Raw genomic sequence first — 24,975 nt, 5'->3', positions numbered from 1 at the left:
CTTTTGCACTATTTCCTCAGATTATGCTGCAAAAATGTGATCACTTTACATCACAGGGTGCATTGTACTGACATTACAATGTAATTGTAAATGTAATTAATAAAACCAACAAGCAATTACAATCATCTCACAATGATTCTGATTGTGTCTCTATATGAGAGTTGTCTTTGTTGTGTTGTTGGTCTTCAGTCAGCACTCCAAAGAAGGAAGGAACGGAATGAAAACAGAAGAAAACCAATCATGTCTTCAGCAGGCCCCCTCTGCCACTCCTTACGGTGAATATTCTGCCTATTGAACCCACAACATACAAAGCTTTTATTATTCATGTATCATTACTTAATCTATAAGGATCTGTAATGTGTGTGTATTGAGTCCCTCATGGCACGTTTGTTTGTGTCCTGAGCCGACACCTGTTCTGTTCTTCTCCATCAGAGCATGTGGGAGGAGGTGAGGTGTGTGCAGGGTGCGAGTCTCCCATCGCGGATCGCTTCCTCCTGCGCGTCAATGAACTGTCCTGGCATGAGACGTGTGTCAAGTGCGCGGTATGTCGCAGCGTGCTGAGCGGGACCTGCTACTGCCGGGACCGCTTGCTTTACTGCAAGCATGATTATGAGAAGTAAGACAGTTTAAACTGCATCCTGCGCCTGTGTACACTGAATCAAAGTGCTAGTATGGCAAAACATCCCATTTTTGGGGTAATGTCTGTAGATTGACACCAGAACATTCCTCTTAGCTCTCTATAAATGTGTGTTTGTTCTGATCATGCTGTGATGCTGCTTTCTATTATGGAATATAACACATTTCTTTAGAAAATGTAGTTAAAGCTTTGGATAAAAGTGTCTGCAAAATGAATAAATGTAAAGCTAGGGCTGTTTTTCATAAACACTTTTTGTTGGTTGAAACTCTCTTCACATCCTGATGGCAATCAATAATAGTAGTGGTATAAATATAAAAACATATACATATATCTCATGTGGAAATCTCAGTACCATAAATTAATTGTTATAATTCGTCTCAAATGCAATGATAGGATGTCCTACCTATTTCCATACCTCCACGCATCCTGCTCGCACAGACATCACACGTCATCGGTGCCATGCAGAGTTGTAGACAGACAGTCACCGAGTGCCACAAACAAACAGCAGCCACCATTTACAGTTCCTCCTAAACCAAAACAACGAGCTTATGCTGCATTCACGCCATGTTATAATTACCGTAATTACGAGATGGCAACCCGTGACGTTCTATCCGGAGCTGTTCACATCCTCAGACTCAGATTTATGCATTTCTGTGTCAACACTATCAACGCCGAAATTAATCTGCAGCAGTCAGGTGGTACAAGTATGGGTTCTTTTAGTTGTTTATGTTCATTGTTATTGTAATTTGAGGTAATTTAACACTGTCTCTCGTGACCCTTTGCAGCATTGCTGCTGTGCGAGTTTATGTGTTTTGAAGGAGGCGTGGCTTTGGAGATGCTCTAAAGGGAGGGTGGGATCTTATGCTTTCAAAGCTAATTTGCTATCGCTAGCCTCTCTGAAACTGCCTACCTTAGCTTTAAATATCAGTGCTATGATTAGTTGATGTATTAGTAAGGCTGTATATTAAGAGATATGTCTCTGGTTTTGTCATCATTAGGTATGTTTACATGTGCTAATTTTCTTAAATCAGGATGAATCAATCCGATTTCAGATTCTGAAAGTTCTGTTTTTTGAAACATTGCAATCTGATATTCACATATTCATTTACATGTGCTTTACATGTATTCTGAACCAAACCTCAGTGCATGTGCAGTTCAACACTGGAGAAAGTTGCTGTGATAATGTCACTGCCATTTTTGTCATGATGAAACAGAAAGTAATCAAGAAAGAAAGAACAATGACACATATGTCACAAGAGCCTTTTTTTTGTTGCAAATATTAGTAAGTATTCAGTCATCTCCATTGACCAGTTTGTAAGACGTGTGACGTAAATATGCTTGTTCATAAGGCGTTAAACATATACATACATACACCAGGGCAATGCCATGTGTGCAAGGTATTTTTTTAATCTGATTGAGAAAATAGTCAGAATCAAGTGTATACATGCTTAATGTTTTCCTGATGATTGGATTATTTTAGGTCTGCACCACCACTTTTAATCCCATCACACCTTTCACTTTCATTCGAATCGAGTTAATCGAGGAGTTCACATGAAGGCTTTTCAGTCCAATTGGGCCATCAATCTGATTATAAATTGATCATCTGGGTGTCATGTAAATGTAGCTATTTACTCACCCTCATATTACTCCAAACACAAATTTCTGTAGAAAACAAATGAGAAATCTGAAGAACTATTAAAGGTCCCGTTTTTCGTGTTTTTTTGAAGCTTTGATTGTGTTTATAGTGTGCAATATAACATGTGTTCATGTTTCGCGTGTAAAAAAACACAGTATTTTTCACATAATTTATTTATCTGTATACCGCTGTTTCCACTGTCAAAACGGGCTGATGACTTCCTTGTTCTATGAAGTCCCTCCTTCAGAAATACGTAACGAGTTCTGATTGTGCCAGCGGTTCCTGTGTTGTGATGCGACAGCAGTTTAGCACACCCAGAGCCATAGAGAGCGCACCTTGCCCGGAAAGGTCACGCCTCTTACCATAACGTGTGCCGCACATAGTTTTACATGCGGATTATTGTGGAGTTGTGCCGAATGAACACAAAAGACAATAATTCCCGAGAGATTGAACTCTTTAATCTCCACAAACAGCGACAGAAAATGTACAACGTTAGCACTCACTCAGAAGAGAACCTCATATAGAAAACAGCCATACACATAAACATAGTCCCCTCTTGTGGCCATTATGTGCACTGCAGTCCAACATTAACTATTGCAGTAAGGATACCACAATTATAATTTTCGGGAACCGAGTTAAACATAAATTGTAACCATTGATCTCTAAGTACAGCGTCCCTGAGAAGGCCAAACAAAGGTGATTGGACTGCGGGATTAAAATAACTGTTTTAGTGACGTCATTAAAGAAGGAAGTAGAGGGATGTAGTCCAAACTGGCCGTTCGATGTAGGCGACTTCTGTTAAATAAAATATCTCGCTGGCATTGAACTTTGAGCTTTAAAATTTTACAGATTTTATTGATACTCTAACAACAACATTACACACTAACTAAAGTTTGAAATATGGGATCACGAAGAACGGGACCTTTAAAGGAGTTCATATGACTTGCGCACTATGTTCCAAGTATTTGGAATGACTTAAAGGTGCCGTCGAACGTTTTTTACAAGATGTAATCTAAGTCTAAGGTGTCCCCTGAATGTGTCTGTGAAGTTGCAGTTCAAAATACCCCATAGATTTTTTTTTATTATTTTTTTTAACAGCCTATTTTGAGGCATAATTAGAAATGCGCCGATTCATGCTGCGGCCCCTTTAAATCGTGCACTCTCCACCCCCTCCCAAGCTCTCGACTCTATCACTGCATAAACAAAGTTCACACAGCTAATATAACCCTCAAAATGGATCTTTACAAAGTTTTCTTCACACAGCATGTCTTATCGCGTAAGTACAGTGCTTATTTTGATGTTTACATTTGATTCTGAATGAGTTTGATAGTGCTCCGTGGCTAAAGCTAACATTACACACTGTTGGAGAGATTTATAAAGAATGAAGTTGTGTTTATGAATTAAACAGACTGCAAGTGTTTAATAATGAAAATAGCGACGGCTCTCGTCTCCGTGAATACAGTAATAAACGATGGTAACTTTAACCACATTTAACAGTACATTAGCAACATGCTAACAAAACATTTAGAAAGACAGTTTACAAATATCACTAAAAATATCATGATATCATGAATCATGTCAGTTATTATTGCTCCATCTGCCATTTTTCGCTGTTGTTCTTGCTTGCTTACCTAGTCTGATGATTAAGCTGTGCACAGATCCAGACGTTAATACTGCCTGCCCTTGTCGAATGCATTGAACATGAGCTGACATATGCAAATATTGGGGTCGTACATATTAATGATCCCGACTGTTACGTAACAGTCTATGTTATGTTGAGATTCGCCTGTTCTTCTGAGGTCTTTTTAACAAATGAGATTTATATAAGAAGGAGGAAACAATGGAGTTTGAGACTCACTGTATGTCATTTCCATGTACTGAACTCTTGTTATTTAACTATGCTGAGGTAAATTCAATTTTCAATTCGATGGCACCTGAGTACAGCACAACTGACAGCACAACTCTGCTGTGAGACTTCAGTGTAAACGCCCACTGTTGTGACTGGCTAACATCTTTCCATATGAAATAGCTAAGTATTACTCTCTCGAAAACTTTTAGCACTTTTTTACTATTAGAGCTCTCAAGGTTAACTAAATAGTTCACATTGATATAGGTGTTTTATTCTATTAAATATCTAAATGTTAGTGTGAAGAAGAAAAAAAAACTTTTAAATATCAACGAATGCTTTCATCATAACTAACAGTGCAAACACGATGTAACTAAGAGATTCGTTGAATAAAACAAGAGTTCTGGCACAAGTCCGAACTCAATCACTGATAAACTTGCACTGTTTGATTGACAGCTCCAGTGATTGTAAAGGGAGCGTTTTTTGATCACTTTCAATATATAATTTAATCACCATTTAAATTCAAAGATTTCTTCTGCGGAGGCGGGGTTTCAACTACCAGGCCTGGTGTCAATAAAAGCTTTTATTGGACTAATAAGGAAGCTTTCAGTTCTGAAACTTACAGGATATTCTTATAGTACGATGACCTCTTATATATCAAAAGCTGGTTTTGTCAATTCATGACCCCTTTAAGGGAAGTGAATAATGGTAGAATTTACATTTTCCCCTGATGAATCAGTCTGTATCTGTCAGAGGGAGATTCCGAGCAGCCATAATTTGCCAGTGACATCACCAGGAGTGCGGACAGTTGAAGGGCGATTTTGTGGCCTGTTATCACTGTTGTGAGAAGTGTCAGACACTGCTGAGAAGTGTGGACACTCCCTCTGTTGCTGACATCTGGAGGCCAACAGAAAGAAATAAGGACAGGAGAGAATAAACGAAGATGGAAAAGTAAGGTGGAAGAAGTCCCGATGGGAATATGAAATAATTCTAAATGTTCCCAGAAAGATAGATCACCTGAGATCTATGTCTGTTCCAGGGTATGAAATTACCATACTAATTGACATTGCTTTTCTTCACACCGTTGAAGAAAAATGGGACCATAGATTTGATAATTGTTGTGCATGAGGGCTTGCAGCAGAGATGTCATAATGAGGGTAAAAGTGATCAACGATTACAAATGAGAAGGTTGTTCTGGGATCATAAGCACAGTGAAACTGATCTTGTGCAGGCTGGTACTATTATTCCCATGAGCCAGATTTATTTGTATTATTTGAATTAATTTATCATGGTGAAATTTTCTTTAAAGGGGTCATGTTATTCTATTTTAAAAGGTGATTATTTTGTTTATTGGGTGTACTAGAATAGGTTAACATGCTTTAATGTTAAAAAAAAAACCACATTATTTTTCACATATTGTACATCAGGGGTTGCCAAACACATTCCTGGAGCCTCCCCAGCACCGCACATTTTGCATGTCTCCTTTGTCTGACACACCCATTTCAGGTCTTGGAGTCTCGACCAATGATCTGATGATCTGAATCAGGTATTTGATTAAGGAAACATGGAAATCATTAAGTGTTTGGGAGGCTCCAGGAATGTGTTTGGGAATCCCTGTACATTATTGCAGCACCTCTATTCCCAGTCTGTCTGAAACACTCTGATTGAGTCCCGGTTTCTAAAAAGCCCCTCCTTCCGAATAAGCCCGCAGTGCTCTGATTGTCCAGCTGACCCAGTGGTTTGTGATTGGTCAAACACTTCAAGTATGCAACCGAAATGTAACACCCCATTACCATAATCACTAACTCTAAACACAGTTAATAATGTCGTCGGTTTTAGCGTATCAGTTTGAGTCAGGTTCTGAAAATGATATATTGTTGAACCAATGTGGTTCAAATGACAAAGCATGTTACTACAGTTTCAGAAACAGTCATGCCTAGTTGGTAATTTTCTCCAATGATGCATTGTACTATGGTACTGAGTTACATTGTTGTACAGGAAACACACCCCAGATCGATTGGAACCGACATTGGAACACCACAACATGGCAACAACACTAAAATCACTGAAACCTCGCCTTCTTTCTTTTGCATATGCCTTGGGTGGACATCATGCTAATAAGTCACAATGGTACACAGACATTTGTGGAAGTAGTAACTGGACTTTGATCAAGGTTTTTAGGCAGGTCTGGATCAGTGTTCTCTGTGAGATACAATAAAGCCCTTTTGTAGGAGACTGAGCTTTGTAACTTTGCAGATCTGATACATGTACAAACAGATGCATTCCACGCTAAAGGAAAAGGAAAAAGCATCATATGGACTCTTTAAAGATTATCTTATCGCATATGTCAAGAAAGTATGAAAGGTATAGGCAATTTTTGTTGCGTTTGGATGCAAATGTTTGGTTTGCAGATGTTATTTGTGAATATCGAGGCTGCAGCATGGTATGTGGTGTATTTGTGGAGGAGACTTGGCACACTCTTTTGCGGCTGACCTTGAGTGAATCCACAACAATGTCTCCTTGTGTTCTGCGCTGTCTGTCCGTCAGCACACACCACTCCTGCCCCTTTACCCCTGCTCAGTCTACAGCAGGTGTGTGCTCCATTTTTAGGGGTGCCAAGGAATCTTTGATGGTGTAAAAAAATGGAATTTGGGAAAAAAAGCTTTCTTGTCCTAACATTCTACTGTAAAAAAAAAAATTTGTCTGGTGACATAAAAAAAATATGATTGATTGGGAAACATGTACATTACCTAGTAATAAATGAGAAAATATTAATTAAAATAACTGAATGATTACACCAACAAAAGTCTTTAGTAAGAGTTAGACGAGGTAGAAATGCCCCTTTAAAGTCAACACTAAACAGCACTGACAACCCATTTTAGTTTCATAAAGCCTGGAACACACCAAGCCGACAGTCAGCCGTCAAGCAGGATATTCTTATAGTATAGGATGACCTCTTAAGCCCAGAAGCCGACGGTCAGCCGTCGAGCAGTTTTTGTTCGTCGGCCGACTAAGTTTTCTCAGTGTGTTCTGCACCGTCAGATGAAGTTGGTCCTTGTTGGCTATTTTCGGCCGATTCGACATGTTGAATCGGCATCGGAGCTCATCGGCCAGTCGGGCCATCTGATCATTCTGATTGGCTGTTCAAATACTGCCACCTGCTGGTATGGAAAGGCATTTCTTCTTACGCAGGCACAAAACGGATGTGCTAATTGGCCGTCGGGTGTCGAACATCGGTTTGGTGTGTCAGGACACCTTTGGATTATCAAAGTTAAAATACGAAAAATGTAAGAATGGAGCAAAGGGGTTGTAAAAGGAATTTGTTTCATGATTTTTTGATAAAAAAATTTGTAAGAAACATTTTTTTCAATTGGAATACACACAAACAGTATAGCTTTTTAGATCACAACCGATTTTATTTATTTCACAAGTTCTCTTACCCATCCAGTCATAATAGTTAATAATAAACTAACTTGGCTTGCTGTCCTCGAAGGAGACTTGATCCCAAGGCTCTGCTTGAGAAAACCTCCCTAACAGTGTTACATAGAAAGAGAAAGAATGAAATAAAGGGGGAGATGCCAGCAGAATTTTCACCGACGGCTCAGTGACTGTTGGTTATATACGCTCAAAATTATGATTGACTGAACTGAATGATTAGGCTCCTTCTGAACCTATGTTTTTCCATCCATTCAGTCTGCAGTCCCTGATTTTCTTGCTATCAGAAATCTTACATTCATTTACTATTAATTTCTCGATCATTCCAGGACCAAAACCAAACTCAAAGCCAAACCCCTATTCATTAGACCCAAATATGCTTGCTAACATCCCTGAAATGGTCAAATACTCTCCATCATCGTCTTCCTGGCTGACTTCTACACCACACAGCCAGTAGATAAAACACGGAGCCCAACCTAGTGAAACCAGTCCCAGACCAATAAAGGCTCTCAGCCCCAGGGTATGGTGCCTGGATCCCTGGCAGAAAATTAGACAAGCGACGGTCTCGGAGGCCTATCAGAGTGGAGACAGGGGAGCGGATATTTAAGATACCCCAAGTTTAATAGATCACTCTGCAGGGTAGGAAACAGAACGAAAACAGCCCCCAGTGTGTAAAGAGACGCTATCCATAAGAACGAAAAATCACAAATGAGATCTCTTTAATATATTACTTGTTTCTGCTAGACAGCAAATTGTGATTTTTGTTTAAGTCTCCTGCTTCTCAGACTTTACTCCTAAAAAAATACCCCAGAATATCATGTGTCCTTTTGAGAATTTCTTGAAAAACTGTGACTAGATTTGCCAAAATATCAAAGTCTGCAATCAAAAGTCAATGATCTGATATTTATTCCATATTGATATAACATTAGGATTTTTAGGAGAAAAACATTTGAGACAAAGTTGATACTTAATACTACTAGAACATGTCATATTCAATAAGGATTTAGCATATGAATTTGAATGAAATATGAATATGAATTTTACATCCAGAATATTTGGGTCAGAATTTGTGGCATAATGATGATTAACACAAACTTGTCCCTCCATTTCTTAAAAATTGGGTTGCAGTGAGGGAAGTGTAAGGGGCCAATCCATAAAAGTTAAAATACTCACTATTTCAGATGTAAACTATATGTGTTAACATGATTTTAGGATGAAAACATCCCTAAAACAATACTTCCAGAAACCGGTAAACACAATCCGCCGTGCCATCTGCAGATGCCAAATAAAGCTTTATCATGCAAAAAGGAAGCCATATGTGAACATGGTCCGGAAGCGCTGTCGTGTCCTGTGGGCCAAGGCTCATTTAAAATGGACTGTGTCAAAGTGGAAAAGTGTTCTATGGACGCTGTGTCCTCCGGGCTAAAGAGGAGGGAGACCTTCCAGTGTGTTATCAGCGTTCAGTTCAAAAGCCAGAATCTCTGATGGTATGGGGGTGTATAAGTGTATATGCTATGGGCAGCTTGCATGTTTTGGAAGGCACTATTAATGCTGAAAGGTATATAAAGTTTTTAGAGCAACATTAAACGAAAAATACGTCAAAGACGACCACATACTCTTCAGCAGCTGGAAACCTATATCAGGCAAGAATGGGACCAAATTTCAACACTAAAACTCCAAAAAATCATAACCTCGATGCCCAGACATTTTCACACTGTTTTGAAAAAAAAGAGGAAATGCTACACCATGGTAAACATGCCCCTGTCCCAACTATTCTGACAGCTGTAGCAGGCATCAAATTTGAATTGAACTCATTTTGTGCATAAGATTGCAAAATTTCTCAGTTTAAACATTTGTTATGTTATTTATGTTCTGTTGTGAAAAAAATATTTTCTCATGTGATTTGAAAGTCTTTTAGTTTTTACTTTTTAACAAAGTTCGTAGATAAGGAAGAAGGAGGCGGGAACCGGCGAACGTTAAACATAACTTTAATCTAAAATAAACAAAGAACAAAACGAAAGTAATGCCGGTAGACCCTCACAGACGTCTGCCAGCCACACAAACATAATAAAACATCAAATAATATGCAGGCCTGGTCCTCTCTCGTCCTTCACTGTCGTCGTTCCCGGAGCTCCTCCGTGAGAGACTCAAGGCCGGTGCACCTCGCAGGTGGAGCTCATTATCTCTCGCGTCACCGGCCTCGCGCCGTTCCCTCACTGCTCTTGCCCGCCCTGCTCACCACATACCCCCATCGCCCCTCGCAGAGATGGCGCTTACTCTCGGCGGCCGCAGCACCTGGGGGTAAGGACAGACGAGACGAGAGAAAGGAGACAGAAGCACAGGGAGCCACAGAACGAGAGAGGCAAGAGAGGAAAAAGAGAGAAAAAAAAATTCTTGGTCTGGTTCCCAGACACATCGCCGCTCGGTCCTCAGCCAGCCGAGAGGCTCTTCCTTGCAGTGCCATGCAATTGTACTGGACGCTCGGTGGACGGCTCGATTCTCCTCCACCCCCTGGTGGCCACCGATGGCTCCTCCGGCTGAGGGCAGCCAGCAGCGAGTCCCCCGTCCCCTTCTCCTCCCCTTCATGGCGGACGGTAGCAGGCTCCGGCCCACGGCGGACAGCGGCAACTCCTTCGCTCCCTCCTGGACGGCAGCCACCCCACCCCAGGAGCACGGCATTGAACTCTCCGTCCCACCTGTCACTAGGCTCCAGCACCACTGCCTCGGGCAGCCTCTTGCGGTCTTCACTCCCGCGCTGCCTGACCTCCGCAGCACCGCGATCCCCCTCAGCAGCGAGGGCTCTTCGACAGCATGTCCCTCCTTCCTCCCGGGTTTCGGCACCAATGTAACAAAGTTCGTAGATAAGGAAGAAAGAGGCGGGAACCGGCGAACGTTAAACATAACTTTAATACCAAAATAAACGAAGACAAAGCGAAAGTAATGCCGGCAGACGTCCGTGAGACATCAAATAATATCCAGGTCTGGTCCTCTCTCGTCCTTCATTGTCGTCGCTCCTTTTATGCTTCCCTCACGGCTCTCACACGCCCTGCTCGCCACATTCTAATTTAAAAAAAACGTCCCAACTTTTCCAGAATTCGGGTTGTTTACAGGTGGTGAAGCTGGGGAAGGTGGATGGTTTCTGAAAGCAAATGCTGACCAAGTGTTTGAAGGTTGAGCAGTGAGCTCATTGGCTACTGATACAGCAGGAACCAATCAGCAGTGCCCTATAGAGAATAATGTGATTGTAAGCAGGTTGAGTTAATATGCCTGCGCCATCTAGAGTTTCATGACAGAACTTTGTAATTTAACGCCTAAAACCCTAAAACAAAAAAAGATTTACAGAATAACAAATAACAGAAGAATTAAATAAAATGCTTTACATTTCAGTAAAAATTCCCTTCTTTCTCTTTTATCAGCTTGTTAAATCTGACGTCATACGTCAACATTTCCGGGTCCAGATGCTCCATCAGATCCCAAAAGCAAACAACAAACAGTGCTAATATACAACAGAACATTCCTTTGAGTGAAATCTCAATTAGATCTCCTGTACTTTGAAAAAGCAACCTCTAAATAATACATTTTCCAACAGAAATCACCATTTACAGTCACACACTCTACCAAAATATTCAGTCAGAATCATTACTATGAGCATTTACAGAAATGTTCTTCTCGGTCTCTCTTCCTCCCCATGCATTTCTTCTCTAGCTCGTCCATCACTGTCTGATTTCTAATAATATTTCTGTTGCAAACTTCATTTCCTACTTGTTGAGATTTATAGCCGTGATGACACCAATCAGTTTATCTCTCTATTTATCCCACATTTTCGCTTAATCATCTCACTGCTCGCTGTCTCTTTGTGTCTGTGGGAACAGAGAGGGGGGTGGAGGGGTCTTGATTGGGAACGCTGCTAATTGTGTTCCTAGACGTGACTACAAGCTGTGTTGTGGTTAGAGAGTTGTTGTACTGTCAAGACAGGAATATGACACATGGCTCTGATTTAGGACGTTGCCGTACCTTGGATACTCTACTGAGTCAATAAGCTAGTTAGTGGTGCCTGCTGGTTATTAGTAATATAAGGTTATTAGGATTACTATTCATACTTATATTGCGGTCTAGACAAAAAGACACAATGTGATAAAGATTGAAGCAGTGGAAGTGTGTCGAAGACATAGAAGCAGTCTCTTCCCTGTAAACCACTTAGTACAGCTTAGCAACTGCATCACAATCCCCATAGCATCATGGTGGCGAGCCACTGACACTTTCTAAATATGAAAATCAGTAAAGATCAATGGCACTGAACCATGAAGTTTCAGATGAGGACTAGTCATGAGGCTCATTAGGTGTTCAGTAAAATGTTCTACCTGCATTAGTGCTTTAGGAAAACGCATTTTTGTTTTTCTCTCCCTGAAGTTCCCAACACTCTTAAAAATAAAGGTTCCAAAAGTGATGCCATAGAAGAACCATTTTGGGTTCTACCAAAGAACCTTGAACAGTTCTTAAAAGATCCATTTGTATTTGGTATGAAGAACAAGAACCTCTTCCACTATGAAGAACCTTTTGTGCAATGGAAATATTCCATAGATTCCAAAGGTTCTTTATGGAACCATGATGCCAATAATGAACCTTTATTTTTAAGAGTGTTGAGTGTATCAGACTTGTAAGGGAATGATGGACTGAGAGAAGAGCTCAGGGGATGCCAGAAGGCCATGGAGGTGACAAACAGAGGTGGAGAGAGGAAGATGACAGAGGAAGAGGAGAGATGAGCTCGAGGTGTCTCCTCTCGTGATATTGCCACTGTTTTTGCATAATGTGTGATGAGTCTCCATCACCTCGCCTCCCGCACAACAATTTCATTACAGACGGCTAATAAATGTTTCATGGCAGAACAAGCTGCTCGCCTTGGCTTTATTAAATCTGAGATAATAAAAGAAGAACGGCAAAAAATGAAAGCGGGAGGGGGAGAGATAGGAAGAATGCCATAGATATCCTCAAACAGGGCTGCCGTATCTTCTGTTTCTGGGGCAACGAATCCCCCGTCCCCCCTCAACGCGTCTTTTTTTTTCTTCTCGCCCTGCCACAGAGAGACAGGAAATGAGAATCTGGCTGACAGGATATTGCGTTCTGGTGGCCTGGGGATTAGCTGTTTTATCCAACCACACACATACACACACTCACAGACTCACTCTCGCCTCACACAACTCAACACATCGATCCTGTCGGTCCCTGAACCCTTTAGTATATCGCACAAACACAAACGAGGGATGCTGGAAGCTGATGTTTGTGTTTGTAATGTATGGACAGGTCTTGCTGTGTATGTATCACAATTAGTACATTAGTGTATCAAAAGTGCATTTTCATCTCAAAATAGTGTGTGAAATGCATGTTATGACGCCCATCATATGCTACAATATACTGTCAGAATCAGTGTTTCCTACAAACCTTTGGTCTGTTGGCAAGTGAATTACCATGCATTTTGTAGATTTTTTTAAAGAGTATTTCGAGACATCATTGCTACATTGGAAATGTGTTGAAGGCATAGTTCCCCACAAAATTGTCATCATTTCCCTGATGTTGTCCCAAACCTGTCTGACTTTGTTTCTTCTATGGAACAAAAAAGAACGTACTATAGACCTTATGCGTCAGAGAAACAACATTCAGCCATCTTTAGAATTTTTCGTTTAAACTTCCGTTTTAGCAGTATCTGTATATTTCTTTAGCATCACTGTCGAAGAGTAATTAACTGATCAGAGGATTTACTTATTGTAGAGTTAACGAAAGTTATAAAACGGTTAGATCCTGTCCTTGATTCTGATTAGTCAATAGCTGTGTTTTATTCACGATAAAACACGGCTATGACCGCTTCACTCAACGGTTCTGTGTATCACTACACAACACTCTATAAGCAGCCACTCTTAGCAACATAAACTGTATGTTCTCAATTGATATTGTTCATTGAATCTTACTGTATTATGTAGAAGAGTTACTGTGAGAAAGAGATCAAGTGAGCGAGTTTATTACATGCATTCAGATTTAGCATTTTCCTTCAGGTCAGTCCTATGTTCATAATAAAAAATCTGTTTAAATGTCCGATGTATTATCTTGTCCTTTTAACAGTTAAGGGGTTTTCCCGTGACTGACAGCACTAGCCAAAGCTTTTGTCAGTTGCGTCTTGTTCTGTGTTCACAACAATTCAGTCTTTTCAATATTAAAGTCTTCACTACTGACTGACACACTCATAAAGACAGTCTTTGCCGCCATCTAATGGCGCAATAATGTAACATCTGTTGCTGTTCACAGTCAGGGACTATTTTTTCCAGCGGAAGGAAGGCTTTTAGTGAAAGTTTACTTCATGAAAGTTGCATTAATACATATTTTTGGCTTTATTATTTGTATTGTGTGGTAACCGTTTTATAAAAGCAATAAGGTACTCGAGGCTAGTGCTGTATCGTGAATAAGTCACGGCTGAAGGGGTTGCAGGTACTACGCTTCGCGTTGTGTCTAACAAAGCCCTTCAGCCGTGACTTATTCACAATACGGCACAGCCTCTAATACCTTATTGCTTACTTATCATGAGCATTGTAATATGTGAAGCGGATGTCATAACAAATGTCATTAGACCAGGCAGATTGAAAAATGAGTGGTTCATTCATAAATCCATAAGATCTTACCTTCATGCTGTGGAAATACAAACTGAGAGACAGAACACAATGAGCGCATCGCTGAAAAGGGGTGGGGCTATATAAAGTCTATAACAGTTTTGGACCCCATTGACTTTCTCTGTACAGACAAAATTAGTGTTTCAAAGAAGGTTTGAAATGACATTAAGGTGAGTAAATTGCAGGTGAGTAAAGTGCCCTTCAAAAATGACTTTTTAGTGTAATGTTGTCAGGTTGATTCACTCACAACTAAATAATGCTTATACCTTGGATTCTCTACTGAGTCAGTAAGCTAGTTAGTGGTGCTTGGTGGTTAATGGTAATATAAGGGCATCAGTATTTCCATTCATACTTATATTGTATGATCCTGCCACTGTCAGTGGTCTGCTAAAACTGTCAAAATGTTTGTCAGGTAATCGAAAAATGTACTTCAAAACATATTTTGCGCTTTAGAATATGTAAAAATAAGAATTGTTTACTGCCACTGCTAAATAATTCTTATATATATATATATATATATATATATATATATATATATATATATATATATATATATATATATATATATATATATATATATATATATTTTTTTTTTTTTTTTACAATTTTAAAGCACCAAATATTATTTAAAGTACACTTTTCAGTTACCTGACAAACACTTTGACAGTTCTGACAGGCCACTGCAAGAAGGAGTCATCCAGGAGAACATACTAAAGCAAAAAGATCCTTTCTTTACATCCAGAATGTTTCATCCATTACAGAATCAATGACAGCTTGAACATTTCTCTGTTCTTTTGGTGCAAATCCAGAACAGAAAAGCTCATGAGGAATTTTAATGTACTTCCTTTAAAAGTAATGTTGGTAATAAGTAAATCATCCCATTATAACTCATAAAATGTATTTTGGTAATACTTCATAGGCCCCATCAGTTAATGTTAATGTGTTAACTAATATCAACTAAAAATGAGTAATACATTTGTTACAGTAGATTTATTAATCTTTAACATTAGTTAATAAAAAAATACAACGGTTCATTGTCAGTATGTTAAATAATATTAAGAGATACTTTTGAATTGAACAATGTATTTGTAAATATTAAAATTAGTATTAACCAAGATTAATAAATACTTCAGAATTATTTTTCATTGTTCTTTCAAGTTAAAGGGTTAGTTCACCCAAAAATGAAATTTCAGTCATTAATTACTCACCCTCATGTCATTCTACACCCATAAGACCTTCGTTCATCCTCAGAACACAAATTAAGATATTTTTGATGAAATCCGAGGCTATCTGATCCACACATTGGCAGCAACAACATTATAAGGTATTAAAGTCATCGATAAAATAGTCAACATGATTACAGTGGTTCAACCTTAATATTATGAAGCAAAGAGAATACTTTTTGTGTGCAAAAACAAAATAAAAACGACTTACTTTTGTGGTCCTCAAAAGGTGCAAATGTCATTGCTGCTATCTGTGGATCATATAGCCTCGGATTTCAGTCGTTTTTATTTTGTTTTTGCACACAAAAAGTATTCTCTTTGCTTCATAATATTAAGGTTGAACCACTGTAATCATGTTGACTATTTTATCAATGACTTTAATACCTTATAATGTTGTTGCTGCCAATGTGTGGATCAGATACCCTCAGATTTCATCAAAAATATCTTAATTTTTGTTCCGAAGAAGAACGAAGGTCTTACGAGTTTGGGACGACATGAGGGTGAGTAATTAATGACAGAAATTTCATTTTTGAGTGAACTAACCCTTTAACTAATGTAGTTAACTAATGGAACCTTATTGAAAAGTGTTACCAGTGTTTTCACCCATGAATTCAACAGGATCATTTATATAAAAAAAAAAAACTCATTAAACTCATTCTTACTTTATTGATACCTTGATAGACAGTACACTTTCTAATGAGCCTGTTGAAGTGTTCTTCATATGACTAATAAGTCATAAATGTAACCATCTGAATTCAGTTGAGAGCAGTAACGTGTATTTGATAGTGTGCAATGACACTACTTGTTGTTTTATTAGCATAAAATGATGTGATGTGTCTCAATGCAATCAGACATAATTAAACAATTAAAGTCTGCATGCCACCAGTCGATTATTATTTCAGAACATGTTTGTGCATTGCAATGTTTGCATGTTAAGTTCAAAAAATCATTTTAGCAAGTACGTACTCAAGTGTGCGTCTATGACATGATTGGGGCAGTATAATATGTGTCAGTACTGAACAGTTTAGCTGCTCACCTGTGCTTTCTCTTTTGCGTACGAGTGGTCTGATGTGTACAATTTTATCAGCTACCTGTTGGTTTTCTCATATTTCATCATTGTGAATATTGGTGTGCGTGCGTGTCGGGGAGGGAGGGCGGCGGGAGTGGGTTGTGGGGAATGCTGGGAGATTTTAATAACGCAGAAGCAGTGCAGTGAGATTTAATAAAAGAAGATGATGTGATTACTGAACCCTGGCTCTGAGCCACCTTCCCTCACAGCAATATCCGCTCTCTTTCTTTCTCTCTCGCTCACACACACACACACACATGCACAGCACCAACCCTTGCAATTATATGTACATGTATGATTTACATACTGACTCCCTATATATATACAAAGATGCACCAAAGTCTGTGGGATAAACCTCGCAACTATGACAGTAAGTGTTTGATTATGTAAAATTATGTGTTCATGCATGGATTAGGCCCCCACACTATGATTTGGCTATAGATTTATGTAAAACTTTATTGAATTGACTTCATGAACACAGCTTGTACGTACATATCGTCTGATTGTTTTTCCTGCACCCATAATTTCTTTCCCCCAAGGTACTTTCATCCTCTCTTAACTCTGGTTTTCAAATCTGTACATGTTGTTATTTTTGTAACCATCTTATTTAATGAGTGTGTTTGAAGTGTTTCTTTTCAGAAATTTTTATCTCCTTTTAAAGTCACGAAAACATGTCCAGGTCACATTTCACCCCAAACAAAAAACCACAAAGAAATTATATTCTTACATTTTGAAAATATTTTCATGACAATTAAACATATCTGAACTCAAATTCTTATTAATGTATCCAGATGTTTTTAATTTTAATTTTAATTAATTTTTATTTATTTTTTTAACAGGTCTACTACTCTACACTAATTTTTTCTCACATGACGGTAATGAAAATTATTATTTTTTATTGTTTGTGCATTACATTACTGAGAATTGGGAGGACATTATTTGAAACTGAATGAAAATAATGTCTTAATGCCAAAAAAATCTTAAAACAGGCTTCATAGTCTTTAAGAAAAATATCATTTTTCACTTATTTCTTTTGGTTTTGAGGTGAAGTATGAACCGGCATGTTTTTGACAGGCTTCATGCAAGTCACTCTTACAGTCAGTTGCTGAACGAATGTTTCTCAGGGTTTTTAGAGTTGGTCTTCTTTGATCTGGGTGTAGTAGGTGATGATTTGGGTAATTTGGCATTTTTGGCAGATGGATTGAGACAGATTAGCCATAGCAGCTGCGTTTCGGACAGGATCATCATATCCGTGCAGATTAGAGGCTATAATGTGTGGACCTGGCTGCCTCTTCCTTCAGCAGATTTCTGATATGACACCTTCATCTCCTGCACTCAAGGCTCTTCAACACACACACACACACACACACACACACACACACACACTAGAATCCCGCCTTCCATCTCTGCAACTGTCATGAAGTCTGTGTTATCCATCAAATGTGCATTACATCTGGTCTTCGCCTCCAAATTGTTTTGTTTTCCTCTTATCATGTGCGAAAGCATTATCCTTATATGCAAACTTTTAATTTCTTAGTGTGCATTGCTAAAGCAGGTATCAGCATTATTTATTGCTCATACACTCTTGAACATAAAGATTCCAAAAGGCCAGCAATGCCATAGAACCTTTCAGTGAAACATTTTCATAGTGTGAAGAACATTTTAACAATCTAAAGAACCTTTTCTGCTGTGGAAAGATTCCATGGATGTTAAAGATTCTTCATGGAACCACTGAAGCCAATAAAGAACCTGTATTTACAATTAACAAACTCTTACTATAGGTCTTGTCATAATGTTAATTTGTTGGGTGAACTATTCCTATAAAAGATAGCTTGTCCTCCACTGTGATAGAATTGTGTGTCAAATTGGGCAGCTTTTTGATGAGTTTCACCTTGTTGACAAAAAAAAAAAAGGCTAAAAAAATCCTATACACAAAAGTCCTGAGCACAAAATCATACACTTCATGACTTGGGACAGTATGCAACCACATAGCAATCACCCAGAACAACCACACAGGAAAACACAAAAGCCTAAAATCATGCCAGCGTGTGTAAACAGCACGTTTAAAATGTAAAAATCTTTTGTATTGTCCAGTTCAGGTGTTTGACAGTAACTTCACACAGATTCATGCCACATTTTAGTTGAATGGCGACTATTGCTTTGGCTTAATGAAATGTACACAAGGATTAGATTGTCATCGAGCGGCTACAGGTTCATCTGTGGGTACCTGTCAATATTTATGAGAGTACATGTGCACGGCTGAATATAGGTGCCGGTAAATGTGTGTGTGCGAGTATGGTGTGTTTATTCGAGTGTGTGAAAGAGAGAGGAGAGATTAACCCCATGCTATCCTCAATCCCTGGTTATGAGTTTACAGCGTCTGTCTGGGCATCGCACTGTTTAAACAACAATCTAATTAATCCTGTCTTTATTAGTTTCACGGAGCTGGGGAGGGAGGCTGGGAGGGAGAACAGGGAATTCTGGCAGAAAATATCAAGCGGTGAGGGAGGGGAGAGAGGAGGAAAAAACGAGGGGTCTGGTGGGGATTGAAGAGCAAGAGCGCCTTTAAAATGAATTGTGATGTTGATGAGCCACGTCAAAGGAAAACACTGTTTAAAGAGAGGCATTTGTGGGCATTGGTAGCAGGACAAATGACCTTCTTAATACATTTGTTCACTTTTGCCCTGTAAGTCACTGTAACTGTTAATCATTTTAAAAAATCATTGGTAAGTTTAATACATTTACTAAAGTGTGCGGTGCCAACCGAGGTCAGAGGTTCAATTCCCAGGTGATAAAATGTACTTAGATGTACTAAAACTTAAATGCAGTGTAAGCAGCTTTGAATAAAAGTATGTCAAATGAATAAATGCAAATAAAATTACCATGTAAAGTCTGACATATAAAATAGTCCGATTTTTTAATGGAACATTATATGCCGTTCAAACTCAGGGGAAAAAAACACCTTAATTTTATTCAGATTCCCAAACTGAGCAAAAATATGCAATTTGCTGATATTTATGGCCAAAAAGTAAGATGGAATTCTTAATTAATGCTAATATATTTTAATATTATATATATATGTGTCTTAGTAAGATGTTTAATATCTTAGTTTTGTGATTTGTAGTTTTTATTGTTGGAGCCAAAACATTTAATGCTATGCAATACAAAGATGATTGAGAGATGTACAAATAAGCATTCCTCCGAAGCCTGATGGATCAGATTTGATACTCACATTTTAACATGATTTTCTAAAAAATGATGAACGGATAATCAGGTAAACCGGAAATGCTTCAGTCCAGTAAATGTTCATCTTCAAACATTAATAACAATCTATTAACAGATGTTATTCTTATGTTCTTTACTTAAAATCAGTAAAGATATCACAGCAAAAAGACATGCATCACAATCTGAAGGGGGCATTTTTACAATTACACGCACACAAAAAAGCCTTACCTATCAATCAAATGACAGAAGGCATGTAATAGATTATGTACAAGTTTTTTTCTTAAAGGGTTAGTTCGCCCAAAAATGAAATTTCTGTCATCATTTGCTCACCCTCATGCCGTTCCACACTTGTAAGACCTTTGTTCATCTTCAGAACACAAATTACGATATTTTTGATGAAATCCCAGAGGTATATGACTCAAAAATCCAGAAATCAAAGACAAATAGTCGACGTGACTGCAGTGGTTCAACCTTAATTTTATGAAGCGATGAGAATACTTTTTGTGCGCAAAAAACAAAACAAAAATAACTTTATTCAACAATCTCTTCTCTTCCCTGTCATTATCCTGACGCAGTTGATGCAGTACACACAGTGAAAGCTTCCGTGTTTATGTCCGAATGCCAGCTCATTATTGGCCAAAGCTGATCACGTGAGCAGCACGATGCATGCATTTGACATAAACAACATATGAGAATGACACAGAAGAGAAGATATTGTTGAATAAAGTTGTTATTTTTGTTTTGTTTTTGCACACAAAAAGTATTTTTGTCGCTTCATAACATTAAGGTTATGACTTAGTCACTTTGTAGCCTGTAGTCACTGACTGTAGTCACTTTGACTATTTTAACAATGTCTTTAGCATCTTTCTGGATTTTTGAGTCATATACCTCTCGTATTTTATCAAAAATATCTTAATTTGTGTTCTGAAGATGAATGAAGGTCTTACGGGTGTGGAACGACATGAGGATGAGAAATTTCAAAAATTTCAATTTTGGGTGAACTAACCCTTTAAGAAAAGTTTTGATCATGTTGATACTTCAGAGGCCTTAGAAATGCACGTTTTTGCTTTGTTGCTTGTGACATCTTGTGCATTGTCAAATATTGCCACCCAGTGTTACAGACAAAACATTGCATAAAGTGATTGTTCAGAAACATAATCGTTCAGTAACACGTGCACATGTGTGTGTGTGTGTCAGGTTGTTCGTGCGGAAGTGCAGTGCGTGCCTGCAGGCGATCGGCCGCTCGGAGCTCATCATGCGTGTGCTGGGGCAGGTGTACCACCTGGGCTGCTTCAGCTGCTGCGAGTGTGAGCGCCGGCTGCAGAGAGGTGATGAGTTTGTGCTAAAGGAGGGACAGCTGCTCTGCCGGGGAGACTATGAGAAGGAGAGAGAGATGCTGGCCGCCATCAGCCCGGCCCCTACCGAGTCTGGTAACCTTCATGACCTCACTTGAAGGTTTATATTAAAGGAGAAGAGATGCTAAAATAGTGAAGAAATGAGACACTTCATCTTTAAGCCAATGCTCAGTTTCCCTCTGCAGTAAAGAGTGAGGATGAGGAGGGTGGTGGTGTCTCCGTTGGTGGGAAGGCTGGAGATGATGGGAAGGAGCACAAGAGATCCAAGAGACCACGCACCATCTTGACCACGCAACAGCGTCGCGCTTTCAAGGCTTCCTTCGAGGTGTCTTCCAAACCCTGCCGAAAGGTCAGCAGTCACCTGACACCTGTGTGCATAATATGTGGCACTTGTATCCATCTCATGCATGTACTGTTATTGCAGGTCAGAGAAACTCTTGCAGCTGAGACTGGACTGACGGTGAGAGTCGTGCAGGTGTGGTTCCAAAATCAGAGAGCAAAGGTAGGATGGCATAATTTTTTGATAAATTCTGAAAATGTTCCTGTTTGAAACACCATCTCGTGATTTACCCAGGTAGAAAAAAGCAAAAACAACATCCTTGTTTTACTGATCAGTCATGTTTTTGGGTTTGTTTATTTCTAAGGCTTAGCAAGCTTTAACAAGAATGAAATAAACTCATAATCAAATAACTTGAATTTTTTGACAAAAAAAGCAAAAGTTTGTCAGTTACAAGTTTTGAACATGGCTTGGCATAGCCTGGTTGGAAAGCTTATATGAGCAGGCAGATGGACGGACGGATAGATAGATGGATGGATAGACAGACAGACAGACAGATAATACCAGGTGGAAACAGGGCCTAAGATGTGTTTTGGACAATCAGATCATGTCTGAACGAAGGAGACACATTCCTGTTTTCACCCAGTATTTTAATCTGTCTCTTTTGTCGGCTTTCAACTACTTCTGTCCTGATTTTCGAGGAGAGGGTCTATGGGTGGGTAAATGTATGGGTTTTGTCAGATCTTTCGATCTAATGGACAAAATAAGCTTGAGCAATTTAAGGCCGGAACACACCAAGCCGACGCTGACAAACTAGTGGCGACGAAAGCAGACTGCGGGTTGGCTCATGTCGGCAGCGTCTGGGTCCAAAGGTGTCCTGACACACCAAACTGACGTTCGACACCCGATGGCCAACTAGCACGTCAGTTCCGCACCTGCGTAAGATGAAATGCCTTTCCGTACCAGCAGGTGGCAGTAGCTGAACAGCCAATCAGAATGATCAGATGGCCCGATGGACCGACGAGCTCTGACGCCAATTCAACACGTCGAATCGGCAGAAAAAAGCAGACGAGGACCAACTTTAGCCAACGGTGTGGAACACACTGAGAAAACTTAGTCGGCCGACGAAGACAGAATGCCCGACGGCCGACCGTTGGCTTGGTCTGTTCCTGCCTTTACATGTTTTTCTGGAGAAGATGGAAAAACAAACGGAGAACAGCAGCTTTCCTTTCTGCTCTGATAGCCATAAAACCAGCCAAACGCGATGAATGTGTGTTAGAAATCATGAATTGGGAGAGAACATTGTGCTTGGTGCGTTTTTCATCTTCAAACCAAACTTAGGTCTTCAGCTCACAAAGTTTAAATCCCATCGGGCTAGCGCTTACCATAATGTTTACGGATTATGTCAGTAGGCGGAGAGTAGGGTAGAGTAGGGAGAGTCTTTAGTGGCTGTTCGACCACATGAGCATCTACACTACAAAAGCAATCCGGTTCATTGCGTTTTCCTCTGGAAGTGGTCGAAAGTGGACAAGCTCAAAACGTTTCACACCCTGTTTACAACTGTACTTGGCGTAATCCACTTGTGATCCGATCGACACTTTCAGGAAGAAAGTGTCTATATGAATAGACACAGATACTAGCAACCAACAACACTGAGACTTGTGACCTTAAAGCGATAAATCGCTGTCATTGTGACTGCTAGTTTGATTTTTATATGACTATTAGATGGGAATGTTGTTCCAAGACCAGGGAAGACCATGAACTGTTGTTGTTGTGTGTTCAGATGAAGAAGATCGCTCGCAGACAGCAGCAGCAGCAGCAACAGCAGGAACAGGAGCAGATGGGCGGGACCAGGAGGGGCCCGAGCAGAGGGGGGCGCCAGAGTAACGATGACAGTGAGGGTAAGACACAGACGGATAGCGGAGTGGATGGACAACTGTGTGAAATGGCTTGATGAGAGGTGTGAACCCAGCTCTTTCTCTTCACAGATGGCTCCAGCAGTCACGGACTGGATGGGTTGCTCTCATATTCCTCTCTGCCACGCCAACAACTGCTGGCTTTGGATCCGAACATATACGGCAGCGAGCAGTTCCGACACGGGCTCACGCCACCACAGCTCGGCCCCGAGCAGATGCACTCCTATGGTAAGGATCTCCTACTGTACCAACTTTGGCATTGCTAATTGTTTTCTTTAACTGAAATGTTTGTGTTTGAACACCAAATTCATTTCAGACTCAGAGACAGTTTTCCATGACTTGGACAGTGATGGAAGTCTCAGTCATCTTGGTGACTGTCTCTTGACGACTGCAGAGGGTGGAGTTCTGGCAGGGCGGATAGGAAATCCCATTGATCGCCTCTACTCAATGCAAAACTCCTACTTTACCTCATGACCCTGGTTCCACCTACCTAAAGCGCTCCAACACCACAGCAGGGGGCAACAAATAGATCATCATCAAAACTAATTGAATCCCACAATCACATCTTAGCTGTGCCAATAAAGTTCTAACCAATCAAACCAAGACAGGATCAGACCCTAAAAATTCAATATGACATGGACAGAATAGGAATTCACTGGAATATCATGTTTTGTATCACACATATGCACTATTTTTCTGCTCTGTATCGCATAAACATCTTTGGACAGTCATAGGTGCAGACATCAACAGGCAGCTCTTCGTGAAGTGTAAGTGTTATCTCACACTCTACTCACTGTAAAAATAACAAGCTGATCAAGTCGGTATCCAAAATCTCCCCCATACTCTCATTCGCTATTAGAGTCCTTGAATGATGATGTGTTTTGTAGGCCAACCAAAAAGTCAGCTCACCTATTGGATTACTGCAGTAAATGCTCTGTGAGAGTTTATGATTCTTACACATTTTGTTCATCTTGATAATGTTTTGAACATTTTAAAGCCTAAATACAGCAGAAGTAAAAATCTAAAGTTTAAAAATGCACCACGGTCACATGACTTCAACATCACCACCATTAAGCTTCTAACATATATTTATATATTTATATATTTATATATAAAAGCATTTTCCGTGATAATAAACACAACAAGGCTGTGAAAGCGGATTAGTGTATTCAGTGTGATAATGTTTAAAGGTGCAGTAAGTGATTTTTGAGAAAACCAAGAAGCACAACAAACTTGTAGCCAATCAGCAGTAGGGGGCGTGTCCACTCATGATGGGGGAGGAGACAGAGTGAGCCAAACAGCAGTAGGGGGCGTGGTCACTCATGATGGGGAAGGAGACCATGTGAGCCAATCAGCAGTAAGGGCGTGGTCACTCATGATGGGGGAGGAGACATAGTGAGCCAATCAGCAGTAAGGGCGTGGTCACTCATGATGGGGAAGGAGACCATGTGAGCCAATCAGCAGTAAGGGCGTGGTCACTCATGATGGGGGAGGAGACATAGTGAGCCAATCAGCAGTAAGGGCGTGGTCACTCATGATGGGGAAGGAGACCATGTGAGCCAATCAGCAGTAAGGGCGTGGTCACTCATGATGGGGGAGGAGACATAGTGAGCCAATCAGCAGTAAGGGCGTGGTCACTCATGATGGGGGAGGAGACAGAGTGAGCCAATCAGCAGTAGGGGGCGTGGTCACTCATGATG

General features: G+C 39.9%; 1 protein-coding gene across 1 annotated transcript; it reads left to right on the top strand.

The window, feature by feature from the left end:
- The first annotated feature begins 184 nt into the window (after positions 1-184).
- lmx1al (LIM homeobox transcription factor 1, alpha-like) lies at positions 185-23,749 on the top strand. The gene is made up of 8 exons (XM_067376652.1): positions 185-275; positions 433-616; positions 20,925-21,157; positions 21,268-21,431; positions 21,507-21,584; positions 23,143-23,242; positions 23,348-23,503; positions 23,598-23,749. The coding sequence occupies exons 1-8, from the start codon at positions 218-220 to the stop codon at positions 23,747-23,749; spliced, it is 1,125 nt and encodes a 374-aa protein (XP_067232753.1). The 5' UTR covers positions 185-217.
- Positions 23,750-24,975: the final 1,226 nt, after the last annotated feature.

The sequence above is a fragment of the Chanodichthys erythropterus genome, chromosome 3 (genome assembly GCF_024489055.1).
Source record: "Chanodichthys erythropterus isolate Z2021 chromosome 3, ASM2448905v1, whole genome shotgun sequence".
NCBI classification, from domain to species: Eukaryota; Metazoa; Chordata; class Actinopteri; order Cypriniformes; family Xenocyprididae; genus Chanodichthys; species Chanodichthys erythropterus.
Note: the sequence above shows the minus strand (reverse complement) of the source record. Positions and strands in the feature narration are given on the sequence as shown.

Bases quoted from the DNA above. Each gene is read 5' to 3' on its own strand.
- lmx1al (XM_067376652.1), top strand. From the start codon at position 218: ATGAAAACAGAAGAAAACCAATCATGTCTTCAGCAGGCCCCCTCTGCC. The intron at 21,432-21,506 runs GTCAGCAGTCAC...CTGTTATTGCAG, and splicing joins CTTCCAAACCCTGCCGAAAG to GTCAGAGAAACTCTTGCAGC. The intron at 23,504-23,597 runs GTAAGGATCTCC...TTTCAGACTCAG, and splicing joins CGAGCAGATGCACTCCTATG to AGACAGTTTTCCATGACTTG.